Source organism: Amborella trichopoda, chromosome 8 (genome assembly GCF_054954075.1).
Source record: "Amborella trichopoda isolate Santa Cruz 75 chromosome 8, AtrichopodaSantaCruz75HAP2 v2.0, whole genome shotgun sequence".
Lineage (NCBI taxonomy): Eukaryota > Viridiplantae > Streptophyta > Magnoliopsida > Amborellales > Amborellaceae > Amborella > Amborella trichopoda.
In genome coordinates this window covers 16,957,089-16,984,813 of record NC_142343.1, presented here as the reverse complement: position 1 = coordinate 16,984,813, position 27,725 = coordinate 16,957,089, and the positions used below count along the sequence as shown (strand labels likewise).

At 35.3% G+C, this 27,725-nt stretch overlaps 1 protein-coding gene and 2 long non-coding RNA genes across 3 annotated transcripts; 1 reads left to right on the top strand and 2 right to left on the bottom strand.

Annotated features, from left to right (window-relative positions):
* Positions 1–9,066: 9,066 nt before the first annotated feature.
* LOC18440463 (putative membrane-associated kinase regulator 4) lies at positions 9,067–11,446 on the bottom strand. The gene has a single exon (XM_006850606.4). It carries the CDS (start codon positions 10,339–10,341, stop codon positions 9,235–9,237), a length of 1,107 nt encoding a protein of 368 aa, XP_006850669.1. The 5' UTR covers positions 10,342–11,446; the 3' UTR covers positions 9,067–9,234.
* Positions 11,447–17,677: 6,231 nt separating this feature from the next.
* Positions 17,678–23,299, top strand: LOC110007800 (uncharacterized). The gene is made up of 4 exons (XR_016060795.1): positions 17,678–18,090; positions 22,046–22,108; positions 22,223–22,306; positions 22,968–23,299. It is a non-coding gene; the product is annotated as an uncharacterized LOC110007800 (long non-coding RNA).
* A 955-nt stretch (positions 23,300–24,254) lies between these two features.
* On the bottom strand, positions 24,255–26,114 carry LOC148780929 (uncharacterized). The gene is made up of 2 exons (XR_016061047.1): positions 25,607–26,114; positions 24,255–24,558 (listed from the first exon to the last, which is right to left on the bottom strand). It is a non-coding gene; the product is annotated as an uncharacterized LOC148780929 (long non-coding RNA).
* Between the last annotated feature and the right edge of the window lie 1,611 nt (positions 26,115–27,725).

Genomic DNA, 27,725 nt, shown 5'->3' with positions numbered 1-27,725 from the left:
CAAAGGCCACTTGGCAAACATAGAAAACCACCTTCCCACCTTTGGACTGCAAAACCACTCTTTCCCTCTCTACACTTCATGTTTTTGGAGCCCAAGTTTAGCTTTTGTGCCATTGTTGAGGATCTTGAGAAGCTTGATGATAGGGGGGCCTGTGGAAAGAGATTTAGGATCACCTTTGGGGACACAAAGAAGTAAGTAGATCACTACCTTGCAGACCAATAAGCATGGAACATGAATAAAGTATGGTTTGAGCCTAGTAGAGCATAAGCAAGTGCAAAATTGGTAACTGCATTTTCCAGAAAGCTTACCTTCTTTTGCATGATAAAAATGAGCACTGAAATCATTTTTGATGGCCCTAAATTTCTATAGGATGATACTCTTCTGAGTCTAATTCAATCTAGAATTGGTTTCATATTGTTATCTTGCATAGATTAAGAGTTAGGAGATGATTTTAGAAGGGATGTCATGGCTGGACTGTGATTTTCCAGGGATTTTACATGTTCTTGTAATGAGATTTTGACTAAGAAAATAATATCCATTTAGCCTCAAATTACGACCATTTGAAAGATCGCTAAGACTACTTTGAGTTTGATGTTTATGTCCAGTTGAGATTCTTGCTAGTTTGGAATTTATATTTTATGTTATGCATATATGTCATTGTTAGCAAACTGTGATAAGTTCCATAAATATTGCTTCTGTTGTACTAAGACTTTGCCTGGTCTATTGGAGTCCAAATGACACAAAAATATAACTATTTGACAGATGCATGAGTCTTCTATGATTTTAATGTTTTAACCTTGCCTAAATTCTGTGTAGATGAGGAGTTATACTAAAAAATGCTCCAGCATGTCACTGTTGATAGACCTTATAGAAAAGCAAAATTTTGGTCTCTATGGCCACGAATTTTGGCTGGCCAAACGAGGTCCATATGCTCCGAAACTACATCCATTTGAAAGATATGAATTCCTATTAAAAGTTGCATGTTTAAATTGTTTTGAAATTTCGGATGGATTGCAAGTTATGTTTCGAATTGTGAACATATGTCACTATTGGCTGAATTCAGCAAGGTTCAGAATGATACACTGAACCGTCAATTGATCAAGTATTGTTCAGTTAGCAAACTGGATTCAGAATTTAGTTGCCTTCATATTTTAGGTGTCGTTCCTCGTTTTGTAGATGCCTATCATTGATAAGGACAACAATAAATTTTAAGTTGTGCATGAATTATGCACATATCATGCATCGATGCCTCTTTCTGAACATAGCTTAATCCCTTTTGCAAGGTGATTTAAATAACATGCTTATGATCCCACAAATGTTGAATGCTCCTGACCTTTTGAAAAGAGTAAAGTATGAATGAATGAATGCTATGCATGCATAGACATGGAACTCTGTTCTATGCGACTTCTGGCCACTACGTAATGAGTCTTCCATTGGTAGTGGATATTATGTTTTTGTTATATGAGACTTCTGGCCACTATGCAATGGGTCCTCCATTGGTAGGGGATATTCTGTTTCTGTTTTATGAACTCTGTTTTCTGGCAGCTAGGCAAAGGGTCCTCTATTGGTAGTGTAAATTCTATTTCTGTTATATGAACTCTGTTATATGCGACTTCTGACCAATATGTAACGGGTCATCCATTGGTAGTGGATATTTTGTTTCTGTTATATGAACTCTATTATATGTGACTTCTGGCCACTAAGCAATAGGTCCTCCATTGGTAGTGGATATTTTGTTTCTGTTATATGAACTCTGTTATAATCGACTTTTAGCCACTACGCAATGGGTCCTCCATTGGTAGTGAATATTCTCTTTCTGTTATGTGAACTCTGTTATATGCGACTTCTGACCACTACGCAATGGGTCCTGCATTGGTAGTGGATATTATGTTTCTATCATATGAATTCTGTTATATGTGACTTTTGACTACTACGCAACGGGTCTTCAATTGATAGTGGATATTTTGTTTTGCCGGCAAGTTCTGATTCTGCCTCCACTCCAACGATAAGAGTGGAGCCGGGAGATAATTATAAATAACAGGGTGGGTCGTGCCCCCCAAATTGTTATGGGCACTACGTATTGGGTCCTCCAATGGCAGTGTAATGCCCTCTCACCTAAAGGCGCAAAGAGATGGTCATGTCTTGCAAGGCCTCAGCCTATCAAAACCCAAAGCACGCTGGGGATCGAGTGTGTGAGTGTGGACACTACGAAATGGGACCTCCATTTATCATTGTCCTCCTTCCCGAATGAGGGTGAAAGTTTCAAGTTGTAGGATTGGCTTAGCTTGATGGATGTGACTTCTACTTCGAGAGTAAATGATTATGTTCTTGATTCTATTTCTAATTCTGATTTTTTTTTTGTCTGTTTGAGTTAAGTACTCTCTATGACTATCTGATTGTGACTGAGATAAGCATCAATGTAACTGCCATTTCAGGAAATAGTAAATACTTTGACTTCTAAACAATACTCATTTTATATTGTTAGTGTGTATATTATGATGCATGACTCTACTTTTTGATGCCAGTACGGTCTTTGAGAATCCATCGGCTACGTTATGACATATATGCTAATAGTCAGGAATATGAGAATAGTGACTTACATACTAGGCTTTAGCTCATACCCCTCTTTTTCCCTTCTTTGTAGAGTGAGAGTCGATAGCTCGTGTGTGGACTGCTGGACGGTGGTAGCAGATCTTTGAAGCTCAAGTTCTGTCCAGGAATCTTTTGACTGTAGGTGTCTGGTGGCTGTGCCACAATGTATTTTGATGAAGTGCATTTTGTTGTTGGGTCGATAACATGTTGAACCTTTGTAAAAGAATTTTGAGGGTTGGATCTATATAAATGGTTTCTATTTTTCTCTATCTGTAGCCATGTGATTATGTGTGTATTATTATTATTTAATTCATGGTTTGCTTTGATTCTGTAATTATAACACATGTTGATGCCACTCCCACCTGAGTGATGTATGCGACCTCCGGTCGCGATCCTGCACTCTGTAGCCCTCCGATTTGGAAGGGTAGGGGTCAGGGGGAGGGGGTCGTGACAATCTACGTCATACTTACTTCATGAGGAGCTCATTCTTAGCTTATCAAGACTAGCCCAATAGATGGGCGAGTACTAGAATTATAGTAAATTACAGTTGTACTCTAAGGGCATGTACTCTTGTAGATGCGGAGGGGGGGACTCTCTCTAGCACATGTGCTCTCTCTAGTGGATCTAACTGTGAGAGAGCAACTTTCTGTTTGCAACTGCTCATGTGCATGCCATGGGAAGACTTGATGTCAAGGATTTGATTTATGTCATCTAAGAGCGTATCCTTCTCACATGAGATTTTTCTCATTAATCTGTGATAGTGCTAGAATTACTACAATATGGAAGTACTTTGATCCACATATACATTTTGTCATATAGTAATAGAAACACTCATGCCCTGGCTTAATTGATTAGGAGGTACTCGTACACTGTTGATGACTAGGGGTAACCCCTAACCCTTTCGGTTTGTTGCCCTACAGACTTGCTCTTTAGGATCTAGGTTTTGTGACTTTATGGACACAACTCCATATTACAGTTGGCACAAATCCAATAAGTCGCATGGTCTTGATATTTCCCCCTACAATAACCATAAAAAATTTTGGTCTCAAAGCCTTGAAATGCCACAACCCAACAACAATACTGCAAAGCCAAAGTGGTGATCTTGCGAAGGCCATATATCCCAAAACACATGACTTGGATTTTGGATATGTTGTTCCTTGCTGCAAGAGCTTTCTATCAAGGTATATATGAGCATTGGAGAAAATATTTAAAGACATTGGGGTGTAAATGAACTACTTGACCTCTACTCACTTCTTTGGAAATTTCTCCTTATTCTAATTGAAGTTTTAATATTAAACTTCATTGTGAGAATTCCTGATTCGGTCGTCTTTCTATTCATGTAGGATATGCCATGATCCTTTTGGAGATTAGTAGACTTCTTTTAGCTTTAGTGTTGCTACATACTATGATAGAGCAGAAACCATGAATTCACACCAACATAAACACTTATAACGCTTTCCATACTTGGAGTTTTTGGTTAAGATATGAGGAAAAATGCTCATAGACCGATGCCCCACGATTCTATAGAGCTGAGATAAGCAAAAGCCGGCCAAAAGGTGGTGTAACAAGCAAGTAAAGTTTATGGAAATTTGATTTAGCTAATTTTTAGAGACACATTTACAAAACATCTTTAACTCTCTTAAATTTTGGAGATTTTGGATGAACTTTATTGCAAAGTACTCTTATATCAATCATCTACGCCTTTGTGGAGCCAATATTGTTGGAGTTATGGCCTTTCAAGACTTTGACTCCATTGTTCCACAATAGTCACAATGGGAGCGAACAATAACGGTGGACTTACCAAAATTTGGTAAATTGGCATCTAAAATGTCGCAAAACCCCGAGTTATGAGGCATGTCCGAGGACCTTAACAAAACAGAGAGTTTTGAAGGTCTCCTCTGGTCATGCTTGGTGCAAAAGGGCCTCATGATTGTGCAAGCCAAGGCATGAGTGATGGAGTTGAGAATCTAATTGTTCTAAGGATTCGTGTGAGAATAAAAACTGAGTAAGAAGACTAGGCATTGAGAGGACATGGGCCGAAATCCCTAACCTCGAGCCTTCTCACAACATGTGCATATATCATCTCAAATGAGAAGCCGCTCTTTCAATGTATGATCCACTTTTTAGAATTATACACATGTACTAGAGAGAGGGTCCCTACATCAGCAACAGTCATGTCCTTGGGGGTGTACTTGCAATCCACTGTTATTTCGAGATTTGTCCATGTATTAGGTAAGCTTCAATAAGCCAAGCATATACCGTAGCCAAAGGTTGTGGTAGATAGGTCTTGTAGGGGAAACTTGAGATAATGGTCTAGGGTTCCAAAGCTAGCCCAATGGAACCCTACTACCAGATTTTATTTTAAGAAGGATTAATTACCCTATTTTATGATTTTCTAGAGGCAAAACTGCTTTATTTCGATAGGGAACAATTGAGATTGGATATTAGTAATTTTTAAAAAAAATTATAAAAAATTTTATTTGAATAGAATGGAGTTTTAAATTTTTTTGAGCAAACTTCCAATCAATTACAAGGCCACACACAGGTGAAGGATAACACACAAGTAGCCAATGTCCGCCACATGACCCCACATGATTGTCACATCATTCCACATGGATATGATGTGCAGCCCTTAGTGTGGAGTGCCTCTCATGAGATGTTTGTTGGTACACTTATCTTTGATGAGCGTAATTGGTTTTTGAAGAGAATGTGCATGGGTGAGCTTATGACATGGCATATGTGGAAAGTGACATGTGATAGTTTTTATTTCAAATTTGAATCTTAGAAAAAGAAAGAGTGGGACGCCCCACGGAGAGATGCTTTTATGAGATCTTTTGAAAATCATTGATTTGGAAAATGGATGGTGATGATTGATGGCATTTGAAACCTAGGGTTTATCAAATGCAAATTGATTTAGAATTCATTTAAAGGAAATTTGTAAGTAATTTGGACTCGTTGCTTTATGGAAGCCAAGGTTTAAAAACAGGTTTGGGACTTGGGTCGCCAGTCCTAAAAGCCAATTAATTTAAATCAGTGATTATAAGAGAACCGGGCAAAAAAGAAGGAAAAACAAAATTGAATAATACTAATAAAAAAAGAGGGTGAGGTTGCATCCACCAGTTCTCTGGGGATCTATATAGTTCTCGCGCGAGGAACTAGATTGGCTTCACCAATTCTTAATTCAAATCGGCCAATTCTGATCCAACCGCCGTTTCACTTTTGTGGAAGCAAAAGGACGAGGGGGCGGTTTGAGAGAGGTTTTGACGGTGTGATAGATTGTTATTGAGGACATTTAGCAGCTTATTTGTAGGTATTTAAAGGTTGGGTTTCAAGAAGCTATGGTGGTTGAGATTGTATTTGATTCTCTCTCTCTCACTCCATATTTATCGGGTGGGGTTTATATACGGAAAAGTATAGAATAGGTTCATTAATCTTTGGTAAAAGGTGGTTAAAACTAATCTTGACTATTGGATGTGAAATTTGGTGGCTGTACTTATTTTGTTGACCAAGTTCAAAGTTCAAAAGAATTTTTTCAAACTTTGTGACAAACCTAAGCTATCAAATTTTGTATAGGATGGTTGTAAGTAATTGTGACCACCTTTTATCCAAGGTAAATGGTCTCATTGTGTATAATCCTTTTATATAAAAGGAGAGCTCACTATACATCCTCAGCCATATATATTTTATCGGCATTTCTCATCTCTTAGCCGTCTGATTTAATGGATGGATGGGAAAGCTTCAACAATAATGTCACAAGTGAGCAACTGACCATTTGATCTAAGATTTGACATCTCAGAGTATTTTAATTTTAATTTCTTCAACAAATCATATGAATATGAAATTTGGTATGGATCATCATCTCAAATAGGGTACACTTAAAAAAGATAAATTTAAAAATACTTTTTTAAAAATAAAATGACCAAAATACCTTTAGAACTTTGAGTAATTTGGTTATTTTATTATATCAGGAATACTTTTTCATATTTTTTGTTGGTGCAAGCTTAATAGGGGATGAGGCCCCAAATTTGGTGTCAGTGTCATTTATAAACAAATTAAAAATAAACTATTGTTTTGACATGAAATTACGATTGATGTCATCTCAGCTGTCCATTCAAATCAGACAGTTTGGAGATAGGGGATATATCATCATCATTGTCTTAATCATAGAATTTTCGCAATTAATTGGGTTCAACCACAAGAATCCTGGAAAAGTCATTCTACTCTATTAAAGGTCATACCCTCAGTGAAGCCATAAGTTCTCATATCTTTACGGATTACTTCTAACCACGTCTTTTTAAGCCGACCCTTTACCCTTTTCAGTCATTCTACTTGAACTAACTCGCATCTCCTAACAGGTGTTGTACTTAGTCGATACTACACATGGTCAGCCCACTTAAGTCTATTCTCTCTCATATTATCGTCTATTGATGCCACACTTAAATTCTCCCAAATTGATTCATTTCGAATTCTATCATTCTTGTTTTGTCACTCATCCAAATGATGGATATATACAAAATATATATGAGTGGGGATTTTTAAGCTCTCTTATATAAAGCAACTTTTTCTTTTTTATAAGATTACTCACTGTTTATTAATAACGAGAGATACGAAAGTTCAAGACAAAATTACATCAGAGATATTAAGGGAATGAAAATCCACTCCTCTTTTTGCAAGACCATCTGCTATGTTATTCGCCTCCATGTAAACATGCTCAAAAGAAACTTGCAGATCCATGATTTTCATCCACTTCCTTCTCAAATGCCGTGGAGGCCTCGAAACGTGGTTGCATTAATTTGTAATATTTAGAGAATCTTAGTCAAACATACAGGGGTTTTGCATACTCCTTTGGACCACCAGCTGCAATCCTTGCTCTAGTGCCTCCAATTTCGCTTCATTCATCGTTGTTTAAACAAAGTAAACCTCACCTCTAAACCTTGCTGGCAAATACAGTTCTGGTGTCAAGAAATTTTATAATGGCCTGAAAGTATGCTTCACTCATAATTGTTAAATTAAAGCACCGAAAATATTTTCGATCAAGCGAATAATGTTTTACAAAATACAATATTTTCAAGACTTAAAATCTGTTGATCTATATATATATATATATATATGAAAAAATCTTCCTAACACTTATAGGCGAAAATGAACAGTGATTTCGCCTATCCTTATCACTGTCCAAAGTTCATCGCACGGTAACGATTGTCGGATAGTGCTTCATTTTTAATTTTTTTTACAAATTGGAATGACCTGAAATTTGAAAAGTGTGTATATCTCACTGAAGCTCACTAATAAAAATATTTAAAAAAAATTCGTGAAAAATAAATTGACCAAAATACCCCTGAAACTTTTTGGGTACATTATGGTCAATTGTTTTCATTTAAAATATATTTTTTTTATATTTTTCTTAGATTTTTTTATTTTTTATGAACACACACACCAAATTTCAGGTCATTTCGACTTGTAAAAAAAAAAAAAATTGAAATACTACGGAACAATCGTAACCGTGCGATGAACTTTAGACGGTAATGAGGGTATGCGAAATCAATGTTCATTTTCACCTATAGGCGAGAGAGTGGAAGATACTAAGAAACCCCTATAGACGAAAATGAACAGCGATTTCGCCTATCCTCATCACCGTTCAAAGTTCATCGTACGGTCACGATTGTCCGGTAGTATTTCATTTTTCAACTTTTTTCTACAAATTGAAATGATCTGAAATTTGGAGAGTATGTTCAAAACAAATAGGTGAATCTATGAAAAATATCAAAAAAATATTTTACATGAAAAACATTGACCAAATTATCCCCAAAACGTTTCAAGGGTATTTTGATCAATTTTGTTTTCACGAATTATTTTTTTTATATTTTTATTGGGTGCCCCTCACTAAGATGTACACACACTTCAAATTTCAGGTCATTCCAATTCATAGAAACAAATGAAAAATGAAACATTACTAAACAATCGTGCCTGTACGATGAAATTAGAATGGTGATGAGGACAAGCGAAATCACTATTTATTTTCACTTATAAACATTGAAAGAGGACTTATCCTCGATAGATATATATATATATATATATATATATATATATATATATATATATATATATATATTAAAGTTGTTATGATCAATTGGGAGACTTTCCAAAATTAGGACAACGGTTATTTAGTAGCACCTCACTTCTGTAGTACGAGGTTGACATCTAATATAAACTTTTTGCTTTTAAGATAAAAATCCACCTAAATATCAACTTTTGTGGCTCATGATTGTCATTGAGATTTTTGTAATTAAATAAAAAATGTTTTAGATGTTAAATAGTTGATATCCAACACTTTTTGATAAATTTCCCTAACATTTGAAAAGGTAATTTCTCTTGCCATTTACAGGCAATTGTGGGATATTCACCATTATTTTCTCGAGAGGGGATTTCACAGGAGAGAAACAGAGTGAAAAGAATGGCAATTGCACAAAGAGAGAGAGAAAGTGAGAGGGTTATAATTGAAGACTGATCTTGCTTAACTGGATCTTGAACTGCAACCTCCCCTGTAACTTCACACTGTATACAAAATGGCTCTGGTTTTTTTTGTTTTTTAATGTTCTTTCAGAACCACTGATGCCTTTATACAATGGAGTGTTCAAAATTTCAGCCTCTGCATAGGCCGGGCCTCTCTTGGTGTTCACAAGCTGCAGCAATCCTCGACATAGACAAAGAACAATGACTGCTTGCATCACTCTTCCTCGACGGCATCAACTGTGACTGCTTACAGTAAGCAATGGCCCCCTGTATCGAGCACTCCACCTCTGAGTTTGTACTGCTGCTCCTCTTAAGCACCACCCACTCTCCCCCCAACATAAGAGAAGAGGAATTAGAGAGACAAGGAGGAGGAGGAGGGGGAGGAGCATGCCTGTGAGTTGCAGAGTTCAAATGGGTTTTAGTGGCGCCAGAAAAAGATCTCCTGTGTGTCTCCAAACCATCAGCCAATGCCAAGGAAGATGACTTCTCTTCCTTGGTGGTTTTCCTTGACAATGACTGGTAATAGCTTTCTCTCTCTATCTGCCCAAATGGATTCTTCTTCTTCTTTTTCACACTGGAAGAATTCGGAGGAGGGGGAGGCGGCTGCTTGCAGTGAGGTTGGCTCGGCTCGTTGCCGGTTAACCTGGTGAAGAGGGACTTAATATAAGCTCTGGATGCCTTGAGCTTGAGACCCAGAGAAGAGTAAGGATTAATCAGCTTAAGCTTCTTAGACCACTTCTTCTTAGTTTCCACCCCTTCTTCCTCCCCCTCTCTCTCTAAAGCAATGGAAGTGTACAAGGTATCCTTGGCATCGAAATATCTCACATCGAAGTAGCATTCGGGCTTGAGCTCACCGCTAACATGGCAGGAATCCAAGGGTGTGGCGTCGCAGGATTCAAAAGGAGTGGCTCCCTCTGATAAAGAGAGGGGGGGGACAATGGAAGAAGCATCAGCTGAGGTAGTCTGATGTTGTTGTTGCCTCGAAGACGAAGAGATGAGGAGGGAATGGAGCATATGGAGGCGAGGCGGGAGGTGGAGGGGGAGGAGGTTGCCCATGTAGAAGAGCTCATCAGCAGGGGAGGGTGCAGAGTGGTTGTTGTGGTCCGAACCAGAGTTGGGGCGGTGGAAATCAAATTCTATAGTGCTGGTGGAGGTGGTGGTGGTTTCAATGGGGTGTGTGGAGCTCACCTCCATGTCTATGTACTCTTCTTCCACCCCACATTGGCTACTCTGCATCCTTCTACTGGTTTGAGAGAGAGAGAGAGAAGTATACCTCTTCTTACAGTGCTCTTTGTTTAGGCCTACCCCACTTTCTTCCTCCTCCAATCTCTGCCTTATCTTGCATTCTCTTCCTCTACCTCTACCTCTACCTCATTGTTGGTGCTCTGTTTCTGATGGTGGTGGTGGTGGTGGAGCTTAAATGGGCAGGGGATGACAAAAGAGAGGAAAAACAATTTGGGGAGGAGGTGGGGGGGGGGGGGGGGGGGGGAGAAGTGTGATAAAGAAGACAAAATTTTATGAAAATTTTGGGAAATTGGGAGGAAAATGCATGGGCCAGCCCCTTGACTTGCCACATCTGTGCTACCCAACCCACAGCACCTCTGCCCTGAGCCCCTCCCAGATTCCAAGCTCCATCATTTATTTTCCCCTCTCTCCATTATTTCTCGACAACTATTCTCTCTCCTCCACATGTTCCCGTTCTCTCTCTTTTTGCCATGGACCACAATTTATCATGGTATCAGACATTTCTCCCTCACTTTCTCTCTCTATGATAGTCTCTATCGCGGTATCCCAATATTCTATCCGACAATCTCAAAGAGAGCGTGTGATTGCGTGCAGAGTATGATGGATGATAAGAAGATTAGAGGAGGTTAGCAGTACTCCGTCGTCCGTACAACGCTTTATACGTGGGCTTAGGACTTAGATTTGTTAGCTTGGATTTAGAGTGAGGATAACATCGTATTAGATTTCTAGAAGTAAAGAACGATGGGTGCGGTTTGTGGAGAGCCTAGGCTCTAAACAATCAACATAAAGCGTACCTTATAATAGTGTCGACAATTATGGTTTCAATACCGAAAATCTTTGTGATAGCTTTGAAATACATTTCATCTTTAATTATAAAATTTAAGGGCAAGCTTTCTATGCTTCTCTTACAGCATAAAATTTATATACTCCCTTTATCCAACCGTCCATTCTGAATGGAGGGCTAAGATTGTTCCAATCACAATGTCACGTCTCTACACTATTTTACTTTTAATTGTTTTCTTATAAACTATTTTGACACCAAATTTGGGACATCAAATCCTCTATTAAACTCATACTAGCAAAAAATATAAAAAAAAAATATTTCCAATAAAATAAATGATCAAAATACCCCTGAAAGTTTAAAGGGGTATTTTGGTTATTATATTTTATTGAAAATTTATTTTTAATATTTTTTATAGGTGTGCCCCATTGATAAGATGGTATGTACCAAATTTCATAGTCGTACAATTTGTATAAAAAATACTAAAAATAAAATACTTTGGGACGTCAGATCTAAGATCAAAAGATGAGTGGCTCTCTTGATCAAAATTGGACGGCTAGATGGTAGGAGAAGCATAGATATTCTATGCTATAGGGGAAGTATAGAAACCTTTTTCAAAATTTAAAGCTTCAAAAATAGTGTAGATCGAACAAATCTATGAAAACTTAAATTTGATTGTTTAGAGCCCGGCTCTATATAAACCTTTTTCCAAGAAAGATTGGCTCTCAAATTGATTATCACACAGCAAGTACTCAAATATAAGAGGAAGTGAAGCTACTCTTGCTCGAGCATAATGTATAATTCAACGTTTTAAAATCTAGAAAAATGGTTTGGATTGCCTTTAACAATAATAATAATAATAAAATAAATAGTAATAATTATATTATTATTATTATTAAAATACATAATAATAATACTAATAATAATAATAATATTATTATTATTATTATTATTAAAATAAATAATAATAATAATAATAGTAGTATCAAAGAAGAGGGAAATATGATATTGTTTATAGGTTTTGACATCGTTGTTGTGATTGTTGTGGCTTGAGTGGTTACTGCACAAGAGAGCGAGAGATATTCCAACAAGTTTTGGTTTATTGGGTAAACAATTTTAAGGAGCAAAACCAATATTTGTAGTCCACTCAGAAACATTGGGGAGTTAGGAAAGATAATGGGAGGCAACAACCTATAAAAAGGGGGCTAAGGGACGAGTGGCTAACTGGGTCAAGGGCTGCCTCCATTGGATGGGATTGATGGGCCATCTCTCACAAAGAGATGTGTAAATAATAAATTATAAAATATACAATTTGAATAAAATAAAAATAAAAAATTAACTCATGCAGTTTATAGGCAGAACTTATGTTATCTAACAAAACTAGGTAGTACCCATTAGGAACCGCCCAATTCTCGATGTAAAGGGAACCGGACGGCTTCTCTTGAAAACCTATCTGAATAAGGCAATTTTGATCCAAATCGATGTTTTCTTAGTATAATTAAACCTCTTGCAAGAGCGATATAGGAAGGTAATTTCAATTTTAACTTTGAGCTAAGAATCACCATAGGATTATTTTCAAAGAAATTGATTTTTTGTTTTAAAAACTTAGTTTTGACTATTTTTTGTTCAATTTTAGGATTTTATATTAGACTGTCTCTTTTCAAATTTAGGATGTTATGTTTTTCAAACACATGGATTGTGCCTTCAAAATTTTCTTCTTTTTTTTCCCTTGGAGTTGGTCCCTAGGTCGAAAAGGTAACACTCCAAAGTTTCAAATTTTAAAATAATATGAAATTGGGGTTAGGGCACAGAATCTTTTGTCAAAAGAATTCAATAGAAAAAGTCATTAGCCGGTTGTCGGGTGGGACTTAATTTTTGTGATTTGGATTATACCCATAAAACATTAGAGATTGATTTTATATTGCTACTTTCAAGACACCCACCCAAAAAAAAAGAAATAGAATGGTAGCATTTTTTTAGTTTTTATTTGAAATTTGAAGGAGAGATGAGTTGGAATCTCAAAATCTGGTTTTCCGCGCATTATCTCCACGCTTTTCATCAGCTTTACTACTCTTGCCATTGTTATTTTATTATTTGCTTTCCATATGCTTTTCGCTAACTTTCCTTGGTTAGTGATACATCTTGTCAGTTTTTTTATTATTTGGGCGCGCCAGCTCGGACTCGCCCAATCTCGGAATTGGTTGTGCAAATTGGGGATCTTAAAAAATAAAAAATAAGTTAAATTAAAAATAAGAAATTTATTTATTTTACTTCTTTTTTTTTTTTTTTATGCTTTTAATATTTTCGCAAAGTTTAGAAAGTGTTTGGCTATGAATACTTATTTTTATATGTTCTCTCTTTTTTTTATATTACGAAATTTAGATGTGTTTTGTTTAATTTTATTTTAAATATATTTTTCTTGTTTTTATTTTAATTTTTGCCTCTTTTTTTTGTAGCTTTTTGGCTTGCCCAAAGGCCAACTTGGACCGAGTTATTTGGACTCAGGCCGAGTACTTTGCTCGAGCCTGGCCCGAGTCGATCATTCAAATTTTGTGAGTTGTGACCCAAAGAATAGATGAGTGAAACAAAAATAATGGCACCCTTAGATTTTTACAGTATTTTTCCAGCCTTGCAATTATCTTTGTTTTACCATGGCCATGGGAAAATTTGATTTATTGTCATGAGATAGATCAAACCAACAAAATGAGATTGTCGACAAAGAGATTATTTATCTTCTATACATGGAGGTCACGTTTATTAGATATCAAATTGAATGGCTTGAGATGAGTCACGAAGTATGAGAATTTTTTTTAAAACTTTTTGTCTATTCAATGACACTTTGACAACCACCCATTTTAAAATTTAAAGGATAAAAAAGATTTTGACCTCCACGTACAAAAGATATATAGTCTCTTTATAGGCCATGTATTAGCATTAAGTTATATCCCGTTATTCTTCTTTTCCTTTTGTGTTCCCTACTTTAATAAATGAATTTCAAAATTAAGCTTTTTAATAAATGAATTTCAAAATTAAACTTGTCAGAGCTGCTGGAGGAGGTGGGCGTCGTTTTGCGAAAGGCTGCTCCTTTCTACCGAACAAGAAGAAAGCAATAATTTTAGTGCGGAAGAGGGGTATGATGTATATTTTTGCATGTGATAGGGTTAGTTTGAAAATATATTGTGGGAATTTCTTGGGTAAGGATAGGGACGATCACTTGTCTCTTATAATTCGAATGAATGCTATTGAGTGCGGCCACCCTAGTAAGATGCACCTCTAAATTTTGTCCAAAGATATAGTTGCAGTATCGGAAAACTTACAATGGTTTGAAAATTGATGTTCAATTATTAAATTTAAAATTATAAAAATAATATGTAAAATCTTGAAAACAGACGGTCTAGATAACTAATTACAATAAGCATTATTTGTTGGACTTAAATTTTTTTTCTTTTTTCTTTTATATCTATACTTCTCGAAGTTGAAGGTATATTGTAACTAGTTACAATATGCACTATTTTTTTTTTCCTTTATATGTATACTTTTATTAGTATAAGGTTACAAACTTACATAAATTCTTTGCAGTGCTATTTGCTCCAATATTTCTAGTCCCACAATAAGTTTTGGGCGGGAATGCAAGTTAGGCCAAAAGTAATCTTGGCACCCCTGTTTTTAAGTGGGACAGCAGCAAAACATGAGGGAATAAAATTACATTTTAGTAAACAAATGGCAGCTACATGAGAAGAAAGATGGAATCCAGTTTTGCTTGTTTTTCTCCTAGTGTTTATTACTGTTCTAACCCTACCCCAAAACAAATGACAAATAAATTAACAAACATGCAAAAGAACCTTGTGTCACCTAATAAATGACTATGATTAGGTGCTTGTTTTCTAAGGACTTACTCTTCCCACTTAGTTTTTAAATTGCAAACCAAGAAAAAAAATGAAGAAAATGTAAAAGCAACCTTGCACAATAATATTGTATAGCGCTGTGGCCATAAATAATCATAGTAAGGCGCACCTGTAAAATAATGTTGAAAGATGTTTCAATGCTAAATTTTTTTTATGATAGCCTAAAAACTTATTTTTATATCTAATTATAAAATTTAAAGCTTAAAAATTAGTGTAGATCAAGCATATATATGAATACTTGATATTTTTTAAAATTGACGGTCTAGATAATGCATTACAATTTGTATTATTTTCAAGACTTGAAATCCATTATCTCAAGGTCGAGAGTATAAGATTTGAGGATTTTTTTGGCACTGAAACAACTTCTTATAATAAATTTTTTATGTGTGCCTTAATTTGATGGGTGCGGTTTGCATAGACCTGAGGCTCTAAACAATCAAAGTAAAGTGCACCTTCAAATAGTATCGAAAAACGTGGTTTCAATACTGGACATCTTTGTGATAGCCTTAATATATATTTTCATCACTAATTATAAAATTTAAAGTTTCAAAAATAGTACAGATCGAGCAGATCTATGAAAAAATTGATAATTGACAGTCCAAAAATGCATTACAAGATGCACTATTTCCAAAACTTGAAATCCTTTTTTTTTTCTGATGTCCATGCATCTTGAGGTCAAGATGATCGATTTGAGGATATTTGAGCATCAAAACAATCTCTTCCAGTGATTTTTTTTATGTGCCCTAATTTGATTGTTTAAAGCCTCACACTTGCATAAATTTTTTCCTCAGTTCATTGTTTAAGGCCTCCATCTTATATAAACGTTTTTCATATATACATATATATATATATATATATATATATATATATATATATATATATATATATATATATATATATATATATATATATATATATATATATATATATATATATATGATGTCACTATGGGCAAAAATGAACATTATTTTCGCTTATAAGCTCAACGCCGTTCAATTTTTTTGGATGGCGTGGATTAAAAGACCACAACATATCTACTATGTCCGTTGCGGTACCGCAATAGACATAGCATGTACGTGGCGGCATGTTTTCACGCAAAAAATACCAGAAACTGCCACAACTCCCGTAGATCCGACGGTTTTTAAGGAAAAACCGCAACAGATATAGCATGTAGGTGGTGGGATGAAACACTAATCAATTTCACCTATAGGTGTTTTAAAGAGTTTTTCACACACTCACACACACACACATATATATTAGGGTGCTCACATTATAAAGCATTTTATAATTGTACTTAATAAATTTTAGATACTTATATACCATTATTTTGTAATACAATATTTTTTTGGGAAATTGTTTCATGCGGGTTGGACCGTATTTCTACATATGCTGTCCAAAAACTGTAAAATATCCATCTTAAAAAGTAAGTGTTTCATCTAAAAACAATCGAAACAAATGGTCCAAATGTTTTCTTATTAGAAATATTATTTTTAGTTTTTAAAATTTATTTGTTTTTTCGTATTCATGATCTCCATGTTAGAGATTACATGTCCTTAAAAATTATATCTTAAAATCCATCTCAAAAATAGATTTATTAAGAGGCCCTGCATTTCTACATATGCGGGCTTGGTGCTATAGAAACCGGGCCCTATTTTTTTATTAAGGGTATTTTTTATCATTAGGAGGCATGTGACATCGCCCACATGGAGTATGACAGCATCCAAATAGAGCATTAAATATCACTAAAGTGCTCCATGTGGGGTGCTATTACACCTCATGTAGATAATGTCACGCTCATGTTGATGCTTCATGTACAAACAAGGGTATATCAGAGTCCAAAATTTGTTGAGTACAATTATAAACTACTCTATAGTGTAAGCGCCTTAACATAACTACATATATATATATATATATATATATATATATATATATATATATACACATGAAAAAAGCTAGGATTAGCCCACTAGCTCATATGAACATATGAGCCCAATGGTCCATAATGAATATGGGTCAATCTCATGATCACGGATGTCTGATAGTGTTTGAATTCTATTTTTTTTTCTATAACTTCAAATCACTTGAAATTTTAGGGGTGTGTTTATAAAAAATAGTTGAATCTTTGAAAAATATCAAAAGCATATTTTACATGAAAAAAATTGACCAAAATACCCCCAAAACATTTCGGGGGTATTTTGATCATTTTCACAAATACATTTTTTTATATTTTTATTAGGTACACCTTGATGAGAGGTACACACCTAAAATTTCAAGTGACTTTGATTTGTTGAAAAAATAATAAAATTCAAGAATTATCGAACATCCGTGATCGTCAGATCGGCCCAGATATATATATATATATATATATGGGAAAAACTAGGGTTTTCCCTCTCACGCACCCTGTTCACATATGCCAACGGTCTGGATAAAAAATCTGTTCGATGGACGGTCTTTAAAGCTTTTGGAAAGAACAACATTTTCCATTCAAAAAAAGAATTTTATAATAGCGTTTACACCTCGTATACTGAGCATTGACTCCTTTGAAATGGCACTGATAATTTATCTCCCTCTCTCTCTTCGGAACGACTTCTCTCTTCCTCTTCTCTCTCTCCATTCATTTACCCAAAAAGAAGCTCTTCTCTCTCTCTCTCTTCCAACAGAAAACACGACTGGGTCTTACCTACGCCTGGTTTCTTTCTCTCTCCAATCATTTACCAAAAAGAAGCTCTTTTCTCTCTCTCTCTCTCTCTCTCTCTCTCTCCTCTATAGCCCTTCTCTCACTTGTGTTTGGTTTCTTTCTCTCTCTATTTACCCAAAAAGAAGTTCTTCTCTCTGTCTCTCTCTTCCACAGCCCCGTTCTCACTTGCGCCTAGTTTCTTCATCTCGCTCGAGCAGAAGAAACCCCTCTATTGCCTCTGCTCGGGCGGAAGAAACTTGTGCTCTTGTCGAAGAAAACCCTGCTGGCTGAGAAAAGCCCCTCCCTCGCATGTGCACCTGTCTCTCTCTTGCCCCTGCTCAAAGCCTGCTTGTCTGCCCTATGCCCCATCACTAAAGGTACTCTCTCTCTGTATTTGACCCAGATCTGCAGTCAGCCAAACCTAGTTCTTTGTATTCTACCTATGATTTCCATTTTGGATTGTCAAATTCCGATTTGGATTGGCAGTTTCTATTATCCCTCATGGGTGGTAATTTTATACACATTATCTTCCATGAATTGGCAATAACAAATGATAAATAATACAATCCCTCTAACTAATTGCCACCCTTTCGCTTTTACTTCCCATTTAAATGGAAAGCAAACTTCATTAGGGCATGTTTCATTGTGCTGTTGTGTAACAGGGAGAACTTTTGGTGTTTTGTTATGAGAAAATGCCTTCGCACCAATACTTTGTACGAACATTTAGATTTTGGGACATTGCATGTTTGATTGAATTCACCTCATCCTATTTTATTCTTGCTTATTATCTTCTAGCCCCCTTGTCTCCCTACCAACAACTATTTTTGTAACAACTAAAGGAAAGAAGCCCCACAAAAAATACCCAACAAACCAAATTTATTTATTTATTACATTTCTTCTTAGCTATCCGACAATACTAGATCCTCTCTGTTTCTTGGAGCCTCCACATCATTAAATACAAGCTTATGATGAATTGAAAGAATTTTCAATCCATACTTTCGAAAATTAGATTGCCCAAATTTAAAGCATCAATAGATTTTAACAGAATATGCGATCTAGAGAGAAGGAAAAGACCCCAAATTTGTTAGTGGACCTTAGAATGAATTGATTGAGAGAGAGAGATAGTTGGAATTGATTAAGGTAGGGGTGGCAATGAAAATTTGTTATCAACATTTTGATTTGTCAAAGGGGATGCATTGTGAAATGTATATTTTGTTATTTAAACAACTGAACATCTGTGTGAATGGGATCAAGACCAGGAAAAGGGGCATTTTTCTACACAGTTTCACCAAGGAACTGTCGTATGAGTGTTCATGACATGAATAGGTTTTTTAGCCATGTTCAATTTGTTTTTGCAAATCTAATGGCTTCAGGATGGTAATATGCTTGCCACTAGGGCAATATTTTGATGTTTTAAAAGTTTGCCTGCAATTTCATAGCCTTTGTGGCTAATATTTTGATTGTGTATGCAAAATTTAGTAGTGCACAAAATATGCTTTAAAAGTTTTTGATATGTTGCAAAAACTAGACATGGTTTCAGTCCCAATGGTTGTTGACCCAAAAAGAAAGAGATATTCATGATGATGAAATAAATTGGATGTTAAGTTTAAGGAATTTGGTTTATGTATCTATTATGAATTATGTCCTAAGCAAGAGAGATTACAAATTTCCTAAGCTCTGTTATGTTTATTTTTATATCATATGTTGTGTCCAAGTCCAATATCTTCATGTGGCATCTGATGCACCATATAGTATATCACTTACTCTTAGAAATTAGAATACGTCTATTGCAAAAATTTATTTATTTTTTCAATTGTGTATTTTTCCCTCATTTTTTTCCTTTGTTGCTTTATTGTTGTATTTTTTTTTTCAATTGGGTTTTTTTGCCCCTACTACATTGAGTTTATATTACAAGTATGTAGTATCTATTTGTTACAATTTTTGCATGTGGCAAGGTGGGTTGAGAAAAATAGGATTTGTATTCTTAACATTAAGGTTTGAATACATGTATTTTTATAGTTTTTAGTTTCATGTTGGGTAAGTCAAAAAACTGAGATGGATCCCACGAATTCAGTCAGTGTGACATCTAGCACATGCCCAATGTAGGCAGTATTGAAGAAATCCCAGATGGTGGTTGTGGCTTACCAAACATAGGCTAAGAAATAGAAGAACCATGTGTAGGATTGATGTTTGGATCAGAGGATGATGCATATGAGTTCTGTAAGTCTTATGCATTGACCAAAGGTTTTGGTATTCGTAGGGGGACTACTCATAATAAGGAAGGTAAACGGATCGACAGGGTTTATGTTTGCTCGAAAGAAAGGTATATACAAGAAAGACCTAATAAAGGTGGAAAGGTTTACCCTGAATTAAGGTGTTAGTGCAAAGTTAGAATGTGCATAAGTTGTCAAGAAGATGGCGAGTGGAAAGTGACTAGCAATGTTAAAGATCATAATCATGATCTACTTAGTCCAATAAATTCTCGTCTAATTCGTACGCATTGATCCTTGTCGAGTGCTACAAAGTTATTGATACACTCAATGAGTTCTGCAATGGTTAAGCCTAGACATATTCATGAAGCAGGCAGAAGGGATCGATAATGTCCCTTGTACACAAAAGGACATCCAAAATGGAATAGCAAGTGCTAAAAGAAAACTTAGAGGAGAAGATGGCAATTTAATTTTGCAATGGCTATAAAAGGAACCAATCAAACCCATCATTTTTCTATAGATTGAGATTAGATGATGAAGATCACATTCACAGTATATTATGAGTAGATTCTACATTAGAGTTTCCTACGAGTGTTTTTCTAATTTGGTTATCTTTGATACCACATATAAGACAAATACGTTTGGTATGCCCTTTGCAGTGTAAATCACTATTTCAGTACAACTTTCTTTGGACTTACACTCATATTTGATGAGAAAATAGAATCATTTATATGGGTATTTGAAAATTGGTTGGAAGCCATAGGTGAACGACAACCAAGTGTTATTCTCATTGATCAAGATCCTGCAATTTCATATGCAGTGAGACAAGTTCTTTACCAAAGTAAGCATCATTATTGTAAGTGACACATATTTGTGAAGATCAAAGAAAAAATGTGCCTTGTCTTGCTTATGCATCCTTCTTATTCAGATATCTTTACGAGGTGTGTGGCTAGCCCAGCAATTGAAGAATTTGAATCGAGATGGAAATCAATGATTGAGAATTATAAGCTGGAAGATAATGAATGACTAAGTAGGCTTTATGGTTGTCGCATGCAATGGGTTGATACATACTTGGCTGGCACATTTATTGCGGGTATGACCTCTACTCAAAGGAGTGAAGGGATGAATACACACTTCAAAACATACTCGACACCCATAACAAGCTTGCGCATATTATTAGAAGTAGTTGCAAAAGTCCAAGATAAGAAGGTGTGCAAAGAGAGTGAAAATGATTTGAAAGATATTCAAACTACTCCAGTATTGCGGACAACCATTTTCATTGAGTCACATGCATCAAAAATCAAAATCAAAATATTTTAAAGATATTTGGTGAAGAGGTGGCTAATTGCTTTAATTTTGCTAGGGAGATAGTTGAAGACAATGGATAGGTTGCTACATTTAAGGTGGCAGTCACGGGGACCGGATCTAGACCCTACTTAGTGAAATTCAGTTGTCATGACAATTCTGTTTTTTGCAGTTGCCACTTCTTTGAGAGGACAGGCCTTTTTTGTAGGCATTTATTGAAGATTTTTATGGTGAAAGATGTGTTTGAAATCCCTCCACAATATATAATGAAGCGTTGGACCAAGGATGTAAAGAAGGGAGTTTTTCTTGATGACATTGGGGAACAAATTCATGTAACATCTGAACTACCACGTTCCATTAGATATAATGAGGTTATGTCGGCAAGTCGATCCTTTGCCGAGCGTGCTTCACAAAGTGTAGAGGGCTATAAGTTTGTAATGTCCATAATACAAAATGAAATTTGTCAGTTTGATGAAAAGTTTGTGTGCAAGAGAGGTCCCCAAGATAATGCCATGAGCCATATCAATAAAGATAAACAATTCTGCTAGTTGTAGTAACACACCAAGTGGAAGTAACCATTGCTTCAATGTCCTTGAATCTACATGAGCACGGACAAAGGGACGATCAGCCAATAAAAGACTGAAAGCTTTTTCTGAGGGATGGAAGCCGAAGACAAAACAAAGAAAATGTGCAATCTGCAATGGCAATGGTCGTGATAAAAAGAACTGTCCATCGTTTGTTTTCTGCATGCTTTTACAGGGCTAAAGACAACGCTTCAGTTGAAATGCTAACATATAAATTTATCTTCTTCTTACAGAGCTAAGGACAAAACACATCGTAATCTTCGGACCCATAAAAAGGCAGTAGATGTGCTACAATAGTAAGTTCAACTTTTTAAATTCATTTTGAAACATTTTTATATGCATGTAAGTTCTTATCTGTAATTTCATTTGTAATACTATTGTCACTCATCATAATGAATTTTATGTCTCAGACAGAGAGGACAAATTCATATGGAAATACTTCAAAGGAGCGGGCTATGTCGCTGCAGAGATACAAATTTTATGTCTCAGACATTGTATGTGTGTATATATATATATATATATATATATATATATATATATATATATATATATATATATATAGCCTAACGATCATTGCGTTATTGCCGTCTTTGTTCTGATAAATGGAAGATACAAATTTTTTTTGGTAAATTAGGGGATTAATGAATCATAATTGTATCAGTCATTGCAGTGGAACTGAAATAATATTTCATTCTTGGCAATTTAGGGGATTAATATTGTATTTTATGAGCATTTCCATGAGGTCTGAATAATTATCAGTTTTTTGCTAAGCAAATTGATTGGGAAAACTTTTTTCATTAGCTCTCTAGTTGTTTCTTTGACTTGTACCAAGGCTACTTGGGCATTACAGTGGGGTATTTACTTTAATATTTTTCAATTCCTTGTGTGAGATGCCCATAATTACCTTAATGTTTTTACTTTTCTAGCTGCCTATGGTAACATGAAGCTCTCTCTCTCTCTCTCTCTCTCTCTCTCTCTCTCTCTCTCTCTCTCTCTTTCCCTCCCTCTCTCTCTCTCTCTCTCTCTCTCTCTCTCTCACTCTCAATTTTTTCCATCTGTCTAATCTTGGTTGATCTTTTTCACAAGGCACAATACATTAACATAAAATCATGAAACATTCTATTTGGCTCTTGAATGGTGTGGGTTATTGAACAGGTTCAAAAGTTGGTGGAGATGGGGTTTTCAGAGAGCCAGGTGCAAACTGCATTAGAAAACTGTGGAGGAGATGAAAACTTGGCTCTGGAAAAGCTCTGCTAAAATGGAAAGCTTCTAAATATATTATGGGAACTTGTGAAAACTTGGTCGAACTTTCTCATATATGAAGACGCTATAAATGTTATTAGTTGTTTTGAAATTATGTAGAATGACTTTTGTTCACCCCCACTTGGATTGCAACTCCACCTCAGAATTGAGTAGCATATGATAAGATACTCTAAATGTTATTGGTTATTTTCAATGTATTGGAGAGAATGCTATTGATGTGCAAATTATTTGCTTTGAAAAACATTTTGTACGCATTCCTCACTTGGTACCTTTGAAACCAACATTTCTTTTCTGGTTAAATTATAACCGAGGATGTGTGTTTGCCCACACGTGAGTGTGTGTGAGTGAGAGAGAGAGAAAGCCTTATACACATTCTTTTTCTTTTATTTTCTTTTTTCTTTCTTGTGGACAATTTCGACAATTCGGTGTGCTTTTTCAATCTTATACACATGTTGTAATTACAATAGTTGTGGAACCAAATGCACTCGCTTGAATTATACTTTTGATAAAACATCACTCTTACTGTTAAGCTATGGTTTAAATGCGTGTTTGTGTGGACAATTTGGTGTAAGCATTTTACCACCCCAATTGCCTAATCAAGACATTTGTAATATACTGTTTTAGAAGAAGCAACATTCCACTAGCTGAGATCTAGCCTAGAATCTCTCTCTCTCCCTCGCTCTCAAAATTTTATACATGGCCCGAACAGTTGTGAGGGATATGTAAATGATGGCCGCAGCATACACTCATCGCCATTGAAGTAAATCTTTTGTGGGAACGCCCGACCTTGTTTGAAAGTGAAGGTTGTTTAATCTGAGAAATTTTGGTTCTCACCAGGGAGACTTCAAGTTAATGAAAAGGGACCTAGTAATTTGTTAAGTGAAGGCATGTCAAAGTTTCTCAAACAAGGCATTGCTTGTGTGGTATCACCAAATAATATTCATTGTCACTTTGTCGGTCTATCTGGTGCTTTCCCCATTCAAACCACTTAAGAATATCTTATGCTTGAGAAAGAGAGAGTGAGAGATTCAAACCACTTAAGAATATTCGATGCTTGAAAGAGATATTCAAACCATTTAAAAATATCTGATGCTTGAGAGAGAGAGAGAGAGAGAGAGAGAGAGAGAGAGAGAGAGAAAGAATTAGATAGTTCCAACTTACATTAATGTACAAATAAACTAAATTGAAGATTGTTCTTCCATAGAAGGTAGAGAACAATAAGTGTATACAATTATAAATATATAGATACCATAAAACATATACCCATTCCTTTTACAAAAAATAGAAGAGTAAACATCAATATCATAAATAAAATTACACATATGAGAATAATTTTTTGAAGGTATGCTTTCTCACGGACCATAGCAACAGATTTGTGTTCCTCTTTTTTAGATAAAGATGCATCCACTCCATCAACACCACAAGCATCTGGCTTCTGAGACACGAACCTTTATTCTGAGATGGTTGCCAATGGGTAACAAACCTAATAGATATAATTAAATTCATCAGGAAGAAGGAAAAACAATTTGTGTTCTTGTCAAATTCAATGAAATTGAATATTAAGAGTTTCATAATACATAAAAGAAAATAGGTTATTAGGATTCTATAAAAAGTATTCCATAAAAAAAAAAAATGAATGAGTTAACTAAAGAAGCAAACTGCATATTTGTGGTGAACATAACAGCAATATAATTACAATTCACATTAGCTAAAAGGATTTTGCATAATATAAGTCATGTTAAAAACAATAATAAATATTAGGACTTGGATTTGATGGTGCAAACCAAAATCATCATAAGACTATCTCCAAACCATTAAATACAAAGGATCATTAAGACTAGGAATATGAGCATAAGAAACCAAATCAAAAACAAACTTCTAAATTAATGAATATGGGTTACACATTGCCCCAATTGGTTCTCGAAGAATTTCAACGAGTATATGTTGTGCCTATCTCCAAATCATTAAATTTTCAAGAAAGTAAACAATAAAAAACAACATTCACACAGATGTTCTCCATAAAAAAACCACAATCAATACATAAATATTGATAAAAGTAAAACTTTGGGTATTTTTTGTCGGGCTTCTTACCTTAGTTGTTACAAAAATAGTTGTTTTTAGAAGTAAGCCAGAATCAAATAGGATGAGGTGAATTCAATCAAACACACAATGTCCCAAAATCTAAATGTTGGTACAATGTACTGGTGCCAAGGCATTTTCTCATAACAAAACACCAAAAGTGCCCCTTGTTACACAACTGCATAATGAAACATGCCCTAAAGAAGTTTGCTTTCCATTTAAATGAAAAGTAAAAGCGAAAAGGTGGCAATTAGTTAGAGGGATTGTATTATTTATCATTTGTTATTGCTAATTCATGGAAGATAATGTTCATAAAATTACCACCCATGAGGGATTATAGAAACTGCTGATCCAAATCAGAAATTGACAATCAAGAATGGAAATCATGGGTGGAATACAGAGAACTAGGTTTGGCTGACTGCAGATCTAGGTCAAATATAGAGAGAGCATACCTTCTGTGATGGGGCACAAGGCAGACGAGCAGGCTTTAAGCAAGGGCAAGAGAGAGAAACAGGTGCACATGCGAGGGAGGGGCTTTTCTCAATCAGCAGGGTTTTCTTCGGCACGAGCAGGGGTTTCTTCCGTAGAATCAGAGGCAAGGGAGGGGTTCCTTCTGCGTGAGCAGGGGCAGCAAAGGAGTTTCTTCAGCTCGAGCGAGAGGAAGAAACCAGGCGCAAGTGAGAGCAGGGGTGTGGAAGAGATAGAGAGAGAGAGAGAGGGCCTTCTTTTTGGGTAAATGGAGAGAGAAAGAAACCAGGCGCAAGTGAGAGAAAGGTTGTAGAAGAGAGAGAAGAGCTTCTTTTTTGGTAAATGAATGGAGAAAGAAAGAAACCAGGGGCAGGTGAGACCCAGTAGTGTTTTTTGTTGGAAGAGAGAGATCTTTTTTTTGGGTAAATGAACGGAGAGAGAGAGAAGAGGAGGAGAGAGGTTGTTTCGAAGAGAGAGAGAGAGAGAGACAAATTGTCAGCACCATTTCAAAAGGAGTCAGTACGAGATGTCATCTCTATTATAAAAAAAAAAATTGAGTGGAAAAGGCCGCCTTTTCCAAAAGCTTTAAAGACTGTCCATCGAACAAATTTTTGATCCAGACCGTTAGCGTATTTGAACGGGGTGCGCGAGTGAGCCAACCCCAGCTTTTCCCTATATATATATATATATATATATATATATATATATATATATATATATATATATATATATATATATATATATATATATATATATATATATATATATATATATATATATATATATATATATATATATATATATATATATATATATATATATATATATATAAAATAAAGATACTGCAAAACACCTATAAGTGAAAATGAAAAGTGATTTTGCCTACCCTCATTACCATCCAAACTTTATCGTACGGTCATAATTGTCCGATAGTGTTTCAATTCTCATTTTTTGTTTACTTATCGGAATGATCTGAAATTTGAGCTTGTTTACATATTAATCAGGCACACCTAAAAAAAATATGAAAAGAATAATTCGTAAAATATAAATTGATCAAAATACCCCCATAAATTTATGGGGGTATTTTGGTTAATTTATATTTTACGAATTATTTTTTTCATTATTTTATTAGGTGCTCCTCACTAAGATGTACACACGCTTCGAATTTCAAGTAATTTGGATTTTCAGAAAAAAAAAATGAAAATTGAAACACTACCAAACAATTGTGACCGTACGATGAAGTTTTGATGGTGATGATGGTAGGCGAAATCACTGTTCATGTTCTCCTATAAGCGTTGGGAAGAGTTATATATATATATATATATATATATATATATATATATATATATATATATGAGATTTTCTAAAGTTAATAACTCCTCAAATAATATAGGTTAAAGTTAAAATGTCTTGTGATGGTCTTTTTGACCTTTATTGTCCTTTTTTTAAAAAATGTTAAAGCTCAACTAAAAGGGTATTTTAACCATCCATTCAAATAAAAAAAAAAAAAAATTAAAATTTGGGAACCCTCCTCCCTCTCTCTCTAATGCCTCCACCCCTCTTACTCTCTTTCGTGTCCCTTCTTCCATCCTAGTGCCGATTTCTCCCGCTCCCCATATCTATTTTTCTCACCTACCAAGATGGAAATTTAGTCATACAAACAAGAGTTATTCCTTGTTTCTATTTAATTTTTAGAAGGATCTAGCCTTGTGGTTGTATAACTGCTGCTCTCCAACCTATTTTCCTTTTTATATGATCAATCATTTAGTGGTATTGAAAGCCAATTCTTAGCTCTATTTTATATTCTATAATACACAGTTAAATGCAAATGGCTGACATATACAAATTGAAAATGTTAAAAACCTCTGTAAATAATAAAACTAATACCCACTTACTCAGACTATTATGGACTACAGAAAGAAAGGCACTTAAGATCATGAACATTCCACGGAAACCATAGTTCCGAGTGCTGAAGTTTCAAAAGAAGAGGCTCGTGAGTCCCTCTTGGAATCTCACAGTTAGATCCAGATAAAAATCTAACCCTAGCTTCTAACCCGTCATCCAAATTCCTCATCAATTCAATCGCTACCAAGGACAAAGGAA

Coding starts and splice junctions, on each gene's coding strand:
- LOC18440463 (XM_006850606.4), bottom strand. CDS start 10,341: ATGCAGAGTAGCCAATGTGGGGTGGAAGAAGAGTACATAGACATGGAG.